At 42.9% G+C, this 17,407-nt stretch overlaps 1 protein-coding gene across 2 annotated transcripts in view; it reads left to right on the forward strand.

The window, feature by feature from the left end:
* Window positions 1-17,407, forward strand: part of LOC139416747 (pleckstrin homology domain-containing family G member 5-like) — a 113,267-nt gene that overhangs the window by 28,061 nt on the left and 67,799 nt on the right. For both annotated transcript variants that reach the window (XM_071165785.1, XM_071165784.1), the window contains exon 2: window positions 13,543-13,619. In XM_071165785.1, coding sequence (XP_071021886.1) covers window positions 13,543-13,619 — 77 coding nt within the window. The remainder of the gene's footprint in view (window positions 1-13,542; window positions 13,620-17,407) is intronic.

Genomic DNA, 17,407 nt, shown 5'->3' on the forward strand with positions numbered 1-17,407 from the left:
TATTGTATTTCTACATCCGAATGGAGTGATCCACCATCCAGCCCTCTACTGTTCTGAATACATTCCACTTGTGCGCTGCTGGCCATGTTTTGATTGGTGTAATGGTGTGTGTGTGCGCGCCAAACAACATCAACAGGATGGCTTTGTTCAATACCCACTGACTGCCACTTTATATGCTGTTATGTTAATAACCGCTGGTCTGTCATTTTTTTTGTACTGGAACAACGAGGCCAAGCCAGGCTGCCCAGCCCACTCAGTTCATGCCACCATTTCAGCTGTGTGCTGAAGTGTACTAGCCCGGTCCCAGATCTGTTTGTGCTGTCTTGCCAACTCCTATTGTTTGGCATAACAATGAGCTCAGGAATTGGAAAGCACAAACTGATCTGGGACCAGGCTATGAGAGTACCAGGGTTTCATTTACAGTGGTGGTCTAATTAACTAATTCACTGTAGTCACATTTCCCTCCCTCATCTTAGAAGCCTTGTGTTTTAACAAGACTATCTGTAACAATGGAGGTGGCTAGACTGCACAAACAGATCTGGAACCAGGCTAGGGAGGCAGTGCTGCAGGTCCTGCCAGCGCTGAATGTCAGCTTCTGAAACATGCAGCAGAACTCCACCAACCCCAGGCCTTGGAAACACCTTGTTCGCTGGCCAACTCCTCCATCTGCCATCCATCTTTTGTCTTCCAGGAGACAAAAAAAGATATAGTACCTAACATTGTACAAATACAAACTTTTTTCTCTAACAGTGAGTAAGACTTGAGGCATCCAACATCATGGTCAAAAGCAACCCACGGACACCCCAACAGCGAGTATACAGTATCAGTTCTCTGTCTGGCAGGTACTATGGAGCTGTGGCTCGGAGTATTGTTTCTTCATGCCATGTCATGTATTCTCAGTGAATGTGGTGATTTCCCCCTGTTCAGAAACATTTGTCATTGAAGTTTGTATCCCATCCTGATATTACCATGTTCCGACCACCCTCTCAATATTAAAGGGAAAGTTCACCCAAATGACATATTGGTTTACATATCGAAAAGGTATAATGGCAGCCCATGTATTTGTTTTTGTTTTTCTGGCCACTGATTCATGTGCTAGCTTTTTAGCATTTATGGCACAAATCTAATGCAAGTAGCTATATTAGCATTTTCACGCTTCATATCCAAATAATCTGTATAAATCAATGTATGTTACTTAATCAAGTTTTAGATACTTAAGGATGATTTGGACATGACCGCTTACAGGGTAAGTAAACCAGTCATTTTTTAATTTGGGTTAACTATCCCTTTAACATTGGGGGGGGGGGAGAGAACTCATAGCAGGAACACCACCATCTAGTTGTCAGAACCTGGTAAGATGGGACATAAACCTAACAACTTCAATGACAAATTCCTCTGAGCAAGGGAGGCCGTGGGTGGCTTTAGACAGTTGTTGTTGGGATTCCTCATGTCAAACTCATGGTCCGAATTGGATGTTAGGTTACATATAAATGCAACATGTAAAGTGTTGGTCCCATGTTTCATGAGCTGAAATAAAAGATACCAGACATGATCCATATTAGAGGTCGACCGAATATGATTTTTCAATGCCGATACCGATTATTGGAGGAACAAAAAAAGCCGATACCGATTATTGGAGGAACAAAAAAAGCCGATACCGATTAAACGGCAGATGTTAAAAATATATATATATAAAAAAAATATTTATCATTTGTAATAATGACAATTACAACAATACTTAATGAACAGTTATTTTAACTTAATATAATACATCAATAAAATCAATTTAGCCTCAAATAAATAATGAAACATGTTCAATTTGGTTTAAATAATGCAAAAACTAAGTTTTGGAGAAGAAAGTAAAAGTGCAATATGTGCCATGTAAGAAAGCTAACATTTAAGTTCCTTGCTCAGAACATGAGAACATATGAAAGCTGGTGATTTCTTTTAACATGAGTTTTCAATATTCCCAGGTAAGAAGTTTTAGGTTGTTGTTATTATAGGAATTATAGCACTTTCTCTCTATACCATTTGTATTTCATTAACCTTTGACTATTGGATGTTCTTATAGGCACTTTAGTATTAACAGTATAGTTTCCGTCCTTCTCCTCGCCCCTACCTGGGCTCGAACCAGGAACACATCGACAACAGCCACCCTCGAAGCATCGTCACCCATCGCTCCACAAAAGCCACATCCCTTGCAGAGCAAGGGGAACAACTACTCCAAGTCTCAGAGCGAGTGACGTCACCGATTGAAACGCTATTAGCGCGCACCCCGCTAACTGGCTAGCCATTTCACATCGGTTACACCAGCCTAATCTCGGGAGTTGATAGGCTTGAAGTCATAAACAGCTCAATGCTTGAAGCATTGCGAAGAGCTGCTGGCAAAACGCACGAAAGTGCTGTTTGAATGAATGCGTACGAGCCTGCTGCTGCCTACCATCGCTCAGTCAGACTGCTCTATCAAATATCAAATCATAGACTTAGTTATAACATCATAACACACAGAAATACGAGCCTTTGGTCATTAATATGGTCAAATCCGGAAACGATCATTTCGAAAACAAAACGTTTATTCTTTCAGTGAAATATGGAACCGTTCCGTATTTTATCTAATGGGTGGCATCCCTAAGTCTAAATATTGCTGTTACATTGTACAACCTTCAATGTTATGTCATAATTACGTAAAATTCTGGCAAATTAGTTTGCAACGAGCCAGGCGGCCCAAACTGTTGCATTTACCCAGACTCTGCGTGCAATGAACGCAAGAGAAGTGACACAATTTCACCTGGTTAATATTCCCTGCTAACCTAGTTAAACTAGTAATATCGTCGCTAGTTAAACTAGTAATATCATCAACCATGTGTAGTTAACTAGTGATTATGATTCTTTTTTATAAGATAAGTTTAATGCTAGCTTGCAACTTACCTTGGCTTCTTACTGCATTAGCATAACAGGCAGGCTCCTCGTGGAGTGCAATGAGAGGCAGGTGGTTAGAGCGTTGGACTTGTAACTGGAAGGTTGCAAAAACGAATCCCCGAGCTGACAAGGTAAAAATCTGTCGTTCTGCCCCTGAACAACGCAGTTCCTAGGCCATCATTGAAAATAAGAATGTGATCTTAACTGACTTGCCTAGTTAAATAAAGATTAAATAAAGGTGTACATTTTTTTTTAAAGCTGCCATTAGTGTCCTAAAATACAGATTTTCGATTGTTATGAAAACTTGAAATCAGCCCTAATTAATTGGCCAACCTCTAATTAGAAGGCATAATATTAATGTTATTACTTAGCTTCGACTGGTGGAGGTCCTGATGAACCTTGTCCAGATAAAGCATCGGAGGTGAAAACGTTGAATGAAAGAAGTTGAGCTAGGGGAAAAAATATAAAACGGTAATTCAAAAGTAAAAACCAAGTTTTGAGGGAGTGTGCAATTGGCATGCTGACTGCGGGAATGTCCACCATAGCTGTTGCCAGAGAATGTGATGTTAATTTCTCTACCATAAGCCGCTTCCACCGTTGTTTTACAGAATTTGGCATTACGTCCAACACGCCTCACCAACCGCAGACCACATGTATGGCATCGTGTGGGCGAGTGGTTTGCTGATGTCAACGTTGTGAACAGAGTGCCCCATGTTGGCGGTGGGGTTATGATATTGGCAGGCATAAGCTATGGACAATGAACACAACGGCATTTTGTCGATGGCAATTTGAATGCACAAAAATACCTTGACGAGATCCTGAAGCCCTTTCGTTCGATCGGTTCGGTTGTGTGACGACCCTACCACTCTGTCTGCCGAATTCTTTCAGTTTGCTCTTGTTTTCCTTAGTAGGATGTCTGTGGGCGGGGCTGGGAGGGTCGTCAGCGAAATGGGACACACCTGGGCTCAGGTTTTTGCCTGCCATACAAGTTCTGTTATACTCACAGACACAACAGTTTTAGAAACTTCAGTGTTTTCTACCCAAATCTACTACTAATAATATGCATATCTTAGCTTCTGGGCCTGAGTAGCAGGCAGTTAACTCTGGGCACCTTATTCATCCAAGCTACTCAATACTGCCCCCCAGCCATAAGAAGTTAAGCTGTTTTCTAGTGGCTATTTGTATACAACCATAACAGTGAGCTAATGTGGCACGATTTCGCCTGAAATAGAACATTTGCTCAATCGTCAGGACACTGTTGTTCAGAGGTGCTAGCCAACAACACAGCTAACACAATCACTTCAAACTGAAGCTGGAAAGACTGCAAACTCTATTGGCATGGGTGCCTTACACCCATGCCAATATATCCTCCAAACATCGGCATCTCTGGCATTATCACTTAAATGTCTAATTATACTGTAGGCTCTGGCTGCACCTCCCTGTAGAGAGAGCAAAGAAAAAGGCTGTGCAAACTGAACCTGTTGTTTTTCTTAGTGTTCATCAACTCATTGTCTGCTATCACGTGAGTATGCATGCATGTGTGTGTGTGCATGTTTGTAAATGTTTTGGCTTAATCAGCAGTGCTGAGTTCTGGAATTCCTGTTCATCGCAGAGAGAGAAAGGGAAAAGGAGAAATATAGTGAGGGGGTCAGAGCAGACAGTGTGAGCTTGAGAGATTAAGGGGAAGACAGAGGATATAAGACCGTCCCATAGAAAGGGTATGTTATACAGATAAATGGGTATCTAGCTATATGAAGGACAGACATGAACATCATAGGTGAGCGAGGGTGCTGAGTCAGAGATCCAGAAGCTGACGTTTCTGCAGTGCACTCTGAAATTTCCAAAGAATTGTTGCTGTAGGACTAGACAGGTGTAGTTTTAAGCAAAGTGCCCCTGAAGAGCGCCATAGTTCTGAAATGTTTTCTGTAGTTAGAAACGGAAAAGAAAAGCATTCCAGCAACATTATTTTAATCAAAGACAATTTGAACTCTTAGAAATGTAGCTAATTGATTCCACCCATATTGGCCATTTCAATTTATAGTATAATATCTAATAAATATAGTACCCAACATCCAATTTGGACATTTTTTGGGGTGTTCAAATCAAACTGGTAATAATAATCAAAATGATATACACTACCATTCAAAAGTTTGGGATCACTTACACATTTCCTTGTTTTTGAAAGAAAAGCAAGAAGGCCAGCATCCCGGAGTTGCCTCTTCACTGTTGACGTTGAGACTGGTGTTTTGCGGGTACTATTTAATGAAGCTGCCAGTTGAGGACTTGTGAGGCGTCTGTTTTTCAAACTAGACACTTTAATGTACTTGTCCTCTTGCTCAGTTGTGCACCGGCCTCCCTCTGCTCTTTCTATTCTGGTTAGAAGCAGTTGGCACTGTTCTGTGAAGGGAGTACTACACAGCATTGTACGAGATCTTCCGTTTCTTGGCCATTTTTCGCATGTAATAGGCTTCATTTCTCAGGACAAGAACAGACTGACGAGTTTCAGAATTTTTTTTTTTTTTTCTGGCCATTTTGAGCCTGTAATTGAACCCACAAATGCTGATGCTCCAGATACTCAAGTAGTCTAAAGAAGGCCAGATTTATTGCTTCTTTAATCAGGACAACAGTTTTCAATTGTGCTAACATAATTTCAAAAGGGTTTTCAATTAGCCTTTTAAAATGATAAACTTGAATTAGCTAACACAACGTGCCATGGGAACACAGGAGCGAGTGATGGTTGCTGATAATGGGCCTCTGTACGCCTATGTAGATAACCATTTAAAAAGCATCCATTTCGAGCTACAATAGTCATTTACAAAATGTTTTATTTTATTTTTTAAATGTTTACATTTTTTATTTAACTAGGCAAGTCCGTTAAGAACAAATTCTTATTTTCATTGACGGCCTAGGAACAGTGGCTTAACTGCCTTGTTCAGGGGAAGAATGACAGATTTATACCTTGTCCGCTCGGGGATTTGATATTGCAACCTTTCGGTTTTATGTCCAACACTCTACCCACTAGGCCACCTTCCTAGTGGGTAGAAACATTAGCAATTTCTACACTGCATTTCTGATCAATTTAATGTTATATTAATGGACAAAAAATGTGCTTTACTTTAAAAAACAAGGACATTTCTAAGTGACCCCAAACTTTTGAAGCACCTCCCCCTTCATGGGAGAACCCCCCCCCCATGTTGTCCCTTCCCTGTGGGTCTGAAAGCAAATAAAGAAAATAAGATGTTTTATATATATATTGTTTGCATGTTTTGGGCTTTAGCTGAGATTATTTTCTAGAGTCAAGTATATTTGTCTAAGCCTCAATTGTTCCTTGACTAGCAGTATTCATTCTCACTGTCAAATTCTGTTAGAACTTCTAATAGTAAGTGTAGCTGCTGGTGAGATGATTGCCATCTAAGAGCCAACATCTTTTTATGCGGCAGTGCTGTCTGCCATTGGTAAGTCTCTGAGATATTCAAGGAGCTATCATCGTTAAGTGACATAGTAGATGCTGTCGTGTCTTTACTATCATTAACTGAAGACTTAATTTTTATCAAAGATTATTATTATTACGCTGATAAACGGATTAATCAAATAACTGTAATTAACTAGGAAGTCATGGCACCAAGGAAAATATTCAGATTACAAAGTTTACATTTTCCTAATTACTTTTGAGATATTTTCATACCTGATCAATAGTCTTCTGATTAATGAATTCTTCTTTACTTAACGTTAGTCTCATTCCAAACGTCGTAAATTGTTGGTTATCTGCACGAACCCAGTCTTCACTATGAGTCATCCATACATCAATTGTCTTAAATAATTTATTTATTAACTAACTAAACAATCACAGAAGTGCACACACAAACAAACAAAGTAAATATGGTTACAAGAAATGATAGGGGAATGTGCCCTAGTGGGCTAAACCGGCATCGCGGCTTGGTGTACAAAAGGGAAGTGGGGGTTGACTGAGAAGACAACACACAGTTGATAATTATAACAATTGAAATGCTAATCCCTTGCACATGAACGCTCACTCATTAAGGAAAATTTGCAATCAATATATATATTTACTCCGTGTGTCGTCGGGGTCTCTGTTGAAAAGTTTGTTTCTGTTGGAGAGTTTGTCCGCCCTCTCTGTCGTGGTTAGAATGGATAGTTCAGAGTAACATTCATTAATGTCGTTATGGATAGATGTTTCGGCGGTTGTCGGTCTTCACGTTCAATGATACCAAATTCCTAGCTGCAGACTAGTAATTAATATCAAAGACTTGTTCTTATTCTGTCGGTATCGATAGTCTAAGAGTTTAACCACGTGGGATGGTTAAATGATTCAGCAGTCTGGTCTCAAACCTTGGCCCTCTCGTTATCGAGGTAAGCTGGTCTGCAACCTTTGTCCTCTCGTAATTGAGAGCAACATGGTCAGTTGAGAAATTCTCAAAGTGGGGGTTTTATTCGGGAGAGCAGAAAAGGGCCTCTCCCAGGATGCCCGACCATAACTGTGCTCATGGGCGGTCCTCTGATTTAGTTAAACTCCTAAGGGAATTGGAGTTTCCTTCATTAAACAGTCAAAAATCACGACACAATTTCACGAACAGTGTCATCCTCACTCATTCATCTTATACAACAATTAGATGTAAGCCTCATATCTGAGGCTATTATATAAACAGCGTTATGGTAATGTGGCCGTATTGTCTCCCATGAGTTTCACAAAATTGTACCAAACGGACCAGTTCATAGCTGGATTCTTCAGATCTTTTCTACTTTCTCCAGAACATAAATGTTGTTCGGACCTCAAGTTCTGTGAGGTGTAAGAAATTCATTTGTTCTCTATGAAAATTCACTCTGCCTCTATACTTTGGCCATGAGGAGATTAGCTCCTCCAGGAATTGACCTCTCTCTGACCACAGCAGCCTGGGTGTAGGAGACAGGGAGAGGGGGATGGGGCTTGCTGTACCCAAAGAGGGCAACATCATGACAATGCAAATAACTGAATATTTAAATTCATGCACTTCAAAATTAATTGTGTGACTTTGTCCCAGAAGCATTTAACTGCAGGGCACTCCCACATCATATGAAGGAATGTGATATAGAAACCAGTCCTTTTGGGATAATTGATCAATTCCATCATTGGAGAAGTTGCCTGATAATGTGTCTTTTCAAATCTTGGAATGTTCTCACCATTACTGTCCATGATATTGGCAAGGGTACAGATTCCACATTTGGGGGGACAGGGGAAAGAGACGCAAAAGGATGCCTTCCAGATTGCAAGGAATTGTGAAATAGTGGAGAATGGGTATGCCATTTTAATTCCCAGTTGTATTGTTTTAAAATATTGCGCCAAATTAGAAATTGTGAGAAATAATAGGACCGACGCGTAGTTTACGTTGTTTAAGTGATATCATTGAAGACCACCTCTTCCAGGGCAATAGGAGGCACCATATTTCTCTCTATACTCAGCCAGAGGTCAGAAGAATCATGTCTAAACCAATTTAGGATGGGGCGAAATGCTAGTGCCTGGAAATACAATTTAAAGTTTGGTATGGGTAGTCCTCCTACGTCTTTCCCGCTTTGCAAGTTTCATTTTATCTGGGCTCATTTACCTTGCCATATACATTTTGAGACCGCACTATGGATTTTATCCCAATAGCCAAAGGTGGATACAAGGGAAGCATTGAACTACCGAAATTCAGCCAATCTCTTCTTAACAATGATTTAAGGAATCCAAATAAATTGTCAAAAGCCACCCATTGTGTTAATCCTCAAGTCAAACCAGTCCTCCATGAAAGCAATTGTTTCTTTCTCTTAGCAACCTAATGCTTCAACCCAACTCTCCTTGAACAAATGGCAAGGCTCTGAGATGGCTATCCCTATGGTGACATTATCATTTATCATATGTGACAACCCTAATAAAATATTACAAGTATAAGCCATTGTATGGTAGGCATGTTTTTCAATAAAAGTATTCAAATATATCTCTGTGTTGTGTGATTGGTGACATTTACCATCAACCCAACCCAATACCTTTGTAAAAAACTATACAGTGTGTGTGTTTGGGACTTGTACCATTGAAGACCATTAGACCATAACATTGAAACGATTAGAACTTCTGTAGCCTAATGGTTTGCTTGTTCACCAGGAATGGTCTAACTAATCCAAACATTTTATTGAAGGGAATAGACCACACACACAGGCCGTTTCCTGGACACAGATGAAGTTTATGAGAAGGACAAAGTGAATTGCTTTCATGGAGGACTGGCTTGACATGTGAGGATGACCACCCAATTTATTTTCATCATTAGCAAAAGCTATTGGTGTTCTACCCAAGGTTGCAAAGAAAATGTTGTGACCCATTTTTAACAAACATTTTGAGACCAGCAAAATGGATGTGAAAGGGTGTTGTGGGATCTAGTGGGCAACTTCAATAGCAAAAAAAATAAATAACCTTCCCCCATATTCAGTGAATACATTACATAGTATGAAACAAGCATTTCCCTACACCCGCTTAACACGTGTATGTGACCAATGAAATTTGATTTGATACACCAAGCCGCAGCTTCATATTACTTGTCAAACAGGACACTGATGCTGTATACTGGCTGTTTGGGTGGGCTTGGTGTAGGGGGTCCGTGGGCAGCTATTGGGTGGGCTTGGTGTAGGGGGTCCGTGGGCAGCTATTGGGTGGGCTTGGTGTAGGGGGTCCGTGGGCAGCTATTAACAACTTTTTTTGAATTCCTCGTGTCTTACTCATTGTTGAAGAAGTGTTGTCCAAATTGGATGATGGGTATTATTATATTAATCACAATCAAATTAAAATGGCCAGTTTGGGTGCAATCAATTACCTTATTTTCTCAGAGATCAAATGAAATTGAAAAAAATAACATTACAGGAATGCTTATCTTATGTTTCTAACTACAGAAATTATTTCAGAAAAATCTGAGATGGTAGGTGCCGAAATCTTTTCTTTTGCCTTTTGAGGCTGAACATATAATGTATGCTGGAACTACCCGTATGCTAGATAGGCTATGTGTAATTGATCCTGATTGTATCCATAAGATGGAGAGTAAAAGAGCGCAGGAGAAACAGGCATCCTTGTGGACAGGTCTGCTAATCTATGGTTCCTGGAAAGTTATTACAGTACAGCCTCTCATTTAAACTCTTACACTCTTGTCAATCCGTCTCCGTCTTATGCCTGATGGGTTAACAATATGTTTTGACACATTTACTTAGTTTGCGTGTCTGTGTTTGACCTACAGTTGAAGTCGGAAGTTTACATACACCATAGCCAAGTACATTTAAACTCAGTTTTTCACAATTCCTGACATTTAATCCTGGTAAAATAAAATTGTCTTAGGTCCGTTAGGATCACCACTTTATTTTAAGAATGTGAAATGTCAGAATAATAGTAGAGTGATTTATTTCCCCTTTTATTTCTTTCATCACCATTCCCAGTGGGTCAGAAGTTTACATACACTCAATTAGTATTTGGTAGTCTAGTCTAGTATCTGTTCTTTTAAATTTAACTTGGGTCAAACGTTTTGGGTAGCCTTCCACAAGCTTCCCACAATAAGTTGGGTGAATTTTGGCCCATTCCTCCTGACAGAGCTGGTGTAACTGAGTCAGGTTTTGTAGGCCTCCTTGCTCGCACATGCTTTTTCAGTTCTGCCCGTTCCGCCCGTCAGGGCTTTGTGATGGTCACTCCAATGCCACAACATTGGAAGTATGCTTGGGGTCATTGTCCATTTGGAAGACCCATTTGCGACCAAGCTTTAACTTTCTGACGGATGTCTTGATGTTGCTTCAATATATCCACATCATTTGTCCTCATGATGCCATCTATTTTGTGAAGTGCACCAGTCCCTCCTGCAGCAAATCACCCACACAACATGATGCTGCCACCCCGTGCTTCATGGTTGGGATGGTGTTCCTTGGCTTGCAAGCCTCCCCCTTTTTTCTCCAAACATAACGATGGTCATTATGGACAAACAGTTCTATTTTTGTTTCATCAGACCAGAGGACATTTTGTCCAAAAAGTACCATCTTTGTCCCCATTTGCAGTTGCAAACTGTAGTCTGGCTTTTTTTATGGCGGTTTTTGAGCAGTGGCTTCTTCCTTGCTGAGTGGCCTTTCAGGTTATGTCGATATAGGACTCGTTTTACTGTGGATATAGATACTTTTTACCTGTTTCCTCCATCTTCACAAAGTCCTTTGCTGTTGTTCTGGGAATGATTTCGAGGCAAGCAACACTGAGGCATGCATGAGAGCATCAGCTGTTCCGGACGACTGTGATCACGCTCTCTGTAGCCAAAGTGAGTAAGATCTTTAAACAGGTCAACATACACAAGGCTGCGGGGCCAGACGGATTACCAGGACGTGTGCTCTGGGCATGTGCTGACCAACTGGCAGGTGTCTCACTGACATTTTCAACATGTCCCTGATTTGAGTCACCATAGTCCCTGTGCCCAAGAACACGAAGGAAACCTGCCTAAATGACTACAGACCCGTAGCACTCACGTCCGTAGCCATGAAGTGCTTTGAAAGGCTGGTAATGGCTCACATCAACACCATTATCCCAGAAACCCTAGACCCACTCCAATTTGCATACTGCCCAAACAGATCCACAGATGATGCCATCTCTATTGCACTCCACACTGCCCTTTCCCACCTGGACAAAAGGAACACCTATGTGAGAAGGCTGTTCATTGACTACAGCTCAGCGTTCAACACCATAGTACCCTCAAAGCTCATCACCAAGCTAAGGATCCTGGGACTAAACACCTCCCTCTGCATCTGGATCCTGGACTTCCTGACAGGCCGCCCCCAGGTGGTGAGGGTAGGTAGCACCACATCTGCCACGCTGATCCTCAACACTGGAGCTCTCCAGGGGTGCGTGCTCAGTCCCCTCCTGTACTCCCTGTTCATCCACGACTGCATGGCCAGGCACAACTCCAACACCACCATTAAGTTTGCTGACGACACAACAGTGGTATGCCTGATCGCCGACAACAACGAGACAGCCTATAGGGAGGTGGTCAGAGACCTGGCCGGGTGGTGCCAGAATAATAACGTAACCAAGACTAAGGAGTTAAATGTGGACTACAGGAAAAGGAGCAACTAGCACGTTCCCATTCTCATCGACGGGGCTGTAGTGGAGCAGGTTGAGAGCTTCAAATTCCTTGGTGTCCACATCAACAACAAACTAGATTGGTCCAAACACACCAAGACAGTCGTGAAGAGGGCACGACAAAGCCTATTCCCCCTCAGGGTACTAAAAAGATTTGCCATGGGTCCTGAGATCCTCAAAAGGTTCTACAGCTGCAACATCGAGAGCATCCTGACCGGTTGCATCACTGCCTGGAACTGCAATTGCTCGGCCTCCGACCGCAAGGCACTACAGAGGGTAGTGCGTACGGCACAGTACATCACTGGGGCAAAGCTGCCTGCCATCTGGGACCTCTACACCAGGCGGTGTCAGAGGAAGGCCCTAAAAATTGTCAAAGACCCCAGCCACCCCAGTCATAGACGGTTCTCTCTACTACCGCATGGCAAGCGGTACCGGAGTGCCAAGTCTAGGATAAAAAGGCTTCTCAACAGTTTTTACCCCCAAGCCATAAGTCTCCTGAACATCTAACCAAATGGTTACCTGGACTATTTGCATTGTGCCCCCCCGCCCCCAACCCCAACCCCTCTTTTACGCTGCTGCTACTCTGTTCATCATGTATGCATAGTCACTTTAATGATACCTACATGTACATACTACCTCAATAAGCCTGACTAACAGGTGTGCATATTGCTTTGTTACTGTTATTTTCACATGTCTTTTTACTGTTTTATTTCTTTACTTACCTACACAAACACACCTTTTTTGCACCATTGGTTAGAGCCTGTAAGTAAGCATTTCACTGTAAGGTCTACTACACCTGTTGTATTCGGCGCACGTGACATATAAACTTTGGTTTGATTTGCACTTTTCACACCAAAGTGCGTTCATCTCTAGGAGACGGAACACGTCTTCTTCCTGAGCGGTATGACGGCTGCGTGGTCCCATGGTGTTTATACTTTCATACTATTGTTTGTACAGATGAAAGTGGTACCTTCAGGTGTTTGGAAATTGCTCCCAAGGATGAATCAGACTTGTGGAGATCTACAATTTTTTTCTGAGGTCTTGGCTGATTTCTTTTGATTTTCCCATGATGTCAAGCATAGAGGCACTGAGTTTGAAGGTAGGCCTTGAAATACATCCACAGGTACACCTCCAATTGACTCAAATTATGTCAATTAGCCTATCAGAAGCTTCTAAAGCCATGACGTCATTTTCTGGAATTTTCCAAGCTGTTTAAATGCACAGTCAACTTAGTGTATGTAAACTTCTGACCCACTGGAATTGTGATAGTGAATTATAAGTGAAATAATCTGTCTATAAACAATTGTTGGAAAAATTACCTTTGTCATGCATAGTGTAGATGTCCTAACCGACTTGTCACAACTATAATTTGTTAACAAGATATTTGTGGCTTGGTTGAAAAACGAGTTTTAATGACTCCAACCTAAGTGTATGTAAACTTCCGACTTCAACTGTATGTGGAGGTGTGTTTTTCTTATGGTCTTTCCTCTGCTGTGTTCCAGATGAGAAGCCCGTTCAGGAGGAGGACTGGGTGGTGTGCCAGCACGCTGAATGCCCCGACCGTCGACGAGCCTCGAAGGTAATACACATCCTGGGATGGGCTGGTCTGTTTGAAGGCACTATAGCCCAAACCATGGTCAAATAAATGCATGGCAAGGAGAGCTCGGTGTGTAACTTTATTTAATTTGGCTTGTCCCTTTGGACAGAACTCTTAAGGCTACATGAGGTGCAGCTTGAGTCCATAAGACCCCCCCCAAGTCCTTTATCCCCCCCCCACCCCCTCGACGTGGGGCCCCTGTTACATACAACATGATCAGAGAGGAGCAGGGAGACCCCTTTTCTTCTGTTAGGTGTTAAAAGGGTGCGAGATGTGAGGCTGTGTCTTGGCCACTAGACTGTGAAATGAATTTGAATTTTTCCTTTGAAGCCTTTCTGAAAATTGGACTATAGCCAGGCGGCCAGATGAACCAAAGCAGTGTTTGTCTCCAAACCTGGTTGCTCCCCCCCCCCCCCCCCCCCCAAAAAAAAAAAGTCCACGTCACTGCAGCCCTTTCTGTCTGTATTAGCTGTATTTTTCCCTCTATCTGTGACTGAGAGCAAGCAGCCCCTCCCTTTCACAAAAAATGTAAATGATGGACTGGAGTGAAAGAGGAGAAAATAACAGAAGGGATGGAAAAGAGCACAAAGATAGAGGATGACGACGTCACAGCACACACAAATAATAGTTATAGATAAGGCCAGTTATAGAAGCATATTATACAGAAAGTAGAATAAAGTGAAGTCACAAGTAGAGCTTAACCTGCAGTAGCCTCCCGGTTGCTCAGCCTCTTCAGCTTCACATGTTATTGAGCAGATCCTCCTCCCCCTCCTTTCCCTGATAGATCAAAGCACCACTCTTCTCTTCCCACACTCATGTTATAACAGGCGACAAGGCTCTTCTTCTGAAGGCCTTTTAGGATTTGTTTTGTAAAAGTTGAGCAAGAGAAAAGCCATGTACACAGTGGTTAAAGTGTCTACATTTATGTGTGTGTTGACCTGTGGGGAAGGGGAGGCTGGGTGAAGTGTCTACATCGTGTGTGTGTTGACCTGTGGGGAAGGGAAGGCTGGGTGAAGTGTCTACATCGTGTGTGTGTGTTGACCTGTGGGGAAGGGGAGGCTGGGTGAAGTGTCTGCATCGTGTGTGTGTGTTGACCTGTGGGGAGGGGGAGGCTGGGTGAAGTGTCTACATCGTGTGTGTGTGTTGACCTGTGCACCGGGGGAGGCTGGGTGAAGTGTCTACATTTATGTGTGTGTTGACCTGTGGGGAAGGGGAGGCTGGGTGAAGTGTCTACATCGTGTGTGTGTGTTGACCTGTGCGGAGGGAGAGGCTGGGTGAAGTGTCTACATCGTGTGTGTGTGTTGACCTGTGGGGAGGGGGAGGCTGGGTGAAGTGTCTACATCGTGTGTGTGTGTTGACCTGTGCGGAGGGAGAGGCTGGGTGAAGTGTCTACATCGTGTGTGTGTGTTGACCTGTGGGGAGGGGGAGGCTGGGTGAAGTGTCTACATCTGGGTGAAGTGTGTACATCGTGTGTGTGTGTGTTGGCCTGTGCACCGGGGGAGGCTGGGTGAAGTGTGTGTGTGTGTGTGTTGACCTGTGCACCGGGGGAGGCTGGGTGAAGTGTCTACATTTATGTGTGTGTTGACCTGTGGGGAACCGGGGGAGGCTGGGTGAAGTGTCTACATCGTGTGTGTGTGTTGACCTGTGCGGAGGGAGAGGCTGGGTGAAGTGTCTACATCGTGTGTGTGTGTGTTGACCTGTGGGGAGGGAGAGGCTGGGTGAAGTGTCTACATCGTGTGTGTGTTGACCTGTGCACCGGGGGAGGCTGGGTGAAGTGTCTACATCTTGTGTGTGTTGACCTGTGCACCGGGGGAGGCTGGGTGACGTGTCTACATTGTGTGTGTGTGTTGGCCTGTGCACCGGGGGAGGCTGGGTGACGTGTCTACATCGTGTGTGTGTGTTGACCTGTGGACCGGGGGAGGCTGGGTGAAGTGTCTACATCGTGTGTGTGTGTTGGCCTGTGCACCGGGGGAGGCTGGGTGAAGTGTCTACATCTTGTGTGTGTTGACCTGTGCACCGGGGGAGGCTGGGTGACGTGTCTACATTGTGTGTGTGTTGACCTGTGCACCGGGGGAGGCTGGGTGACGTGTCTACATTGTGTGTGTGTTGGCCTGTGTACCGGGGGAGGCTGGGTGACATGTCTACATCGTGTGTGTGTGTGTGTTGGCCTGTCCACCGGGGGAGGCTGAGTGACGTGTCTACATCATGTGTGTGTTGACCTGTGGGGAGGGGAGGCCGGTCGGACTGACACTACCTGTCTCCTTGGCTGACGTTATGTAAAGAGATTAGGATAAGGCCTGTTAGTTATGGGGAGGGGATTGGACTGGAATAGGAGGGGGAGGGTTGAGAAGATGGCTGGGGACTGGGGGGGGGGGGGGCTTGTTTTCAACTGCAAGCAACAGCTCAGCCTTGATCTCTTCTTTTTCTGGCAGATTTCCATAGAATACCCTTAATTTGTCCAGTCAGCTGACAAAACTGTACCTGTCAGAGGATGGCACGGCAAAGCCTTGTTCCTTCACTTGTAAGCATTTCACTTTTCCCCCCCTCACAAGTATCTATTAGGTATATAACAATCAGTTTATAAATATCTCTTTTGGGGTAAATAAATATATCCATACACGCATGCATACATATACACATATACACATACCTATATTGACATACATACTTTTTTAAGAATATACCTTTATTATTATTCCCAGCAAACCCTTCCACCGATCCCCCAATTGAAGTAAACTAATAAACACTTTGGCTTTTACCTTCAATTTATACACATTTTACAGACGGTCTATTTTACAATAGATAGTTTTGTTTGTTTTTAGTCCTTCCATCCAGTTTGATTTCTATTTGTAACTGTGCTATTTCACAACAGTTCTGAACCTATATACATTTTACAGACCCCATATGTATTACATGTTGTATCTTGCTGTTAGTCCCACCCTTCAGCTCCATTCAACCTCTCCCATCCATCTCTCAACATTATCCATTTTGCATTTCTATTTGCCATATATTTTTCAACTGTGCTGTGATGCTTCACAAACAAATTGAACCTTTTATATTCTCATAGCTTCTACAGATTGTAAATTAAAAATAAACATTTTTGCTAAAATAATGATTATATTATTGATTGATTGACTATGGCTTTTCAAATCACCCAGTATTGCTATCTGCAGTGTTAGTTTTAGGCAAATGTTGCAATTCTTCAGCCATTCCTGGACCTGTGACCAAAAACGAGCTACATATGGACAAAATATACCAAAATAAATTATCTAATGACTCTGCCTCCTCACAGCAGAATCTGCAGAGCTGGGAAGATTGTAATCCCTCATATATATATATATATATACTGCTCAAAAAAATAAAGGGAACACTTAATACACACAATGTAACTCCAAGTCAATCACACTTCTGTGAAATCAAACTGTCCACTTAGGAAGCAACACTGACAATAAATTTCACATGCTGTTGTGCAAATGGAATAGACAACAGGTGGAAATTATAGGCATTTAGCCAGACACCCCCAATAAAGGAGTGGTTCTGCAGGTGGGGACTACAGACCACTTCTCAGTTCCTATGCTTCCTGGCTGATGTTTCGGTCACTTTTGAATGCTGGCGGTGCTTTCACTCTAGTGGTAGCATGAGACGGAGTCTACAACCCACACAAGTGGCTCAGGTAGTGCAGCTCATCCAGGATGGCACATCAATGCGAGATGTGGCAAGAAGGTTTGCTGTGTCCAGAGCATGGAGGTGCTACCAGGAGACAGGCCAGT

This window comes from Oncorhynchus clarkii, chromosome 9, assembly GCF_045791955.1.
Source record: "Oncorhynchus clarkii lewisi isolate Uvic-CL-2024 chromosome 9, UVic_Ocla_1.0, whole genome shotgun sequence".
In the NCBI taxonomy this organism is placed as follows: Eukaryota; Metazoa; Chordata; class Actinopteri; order Salmoniformes; family Salmonidae; genus Oncorhynchus; species Oncorhynchus clarkii.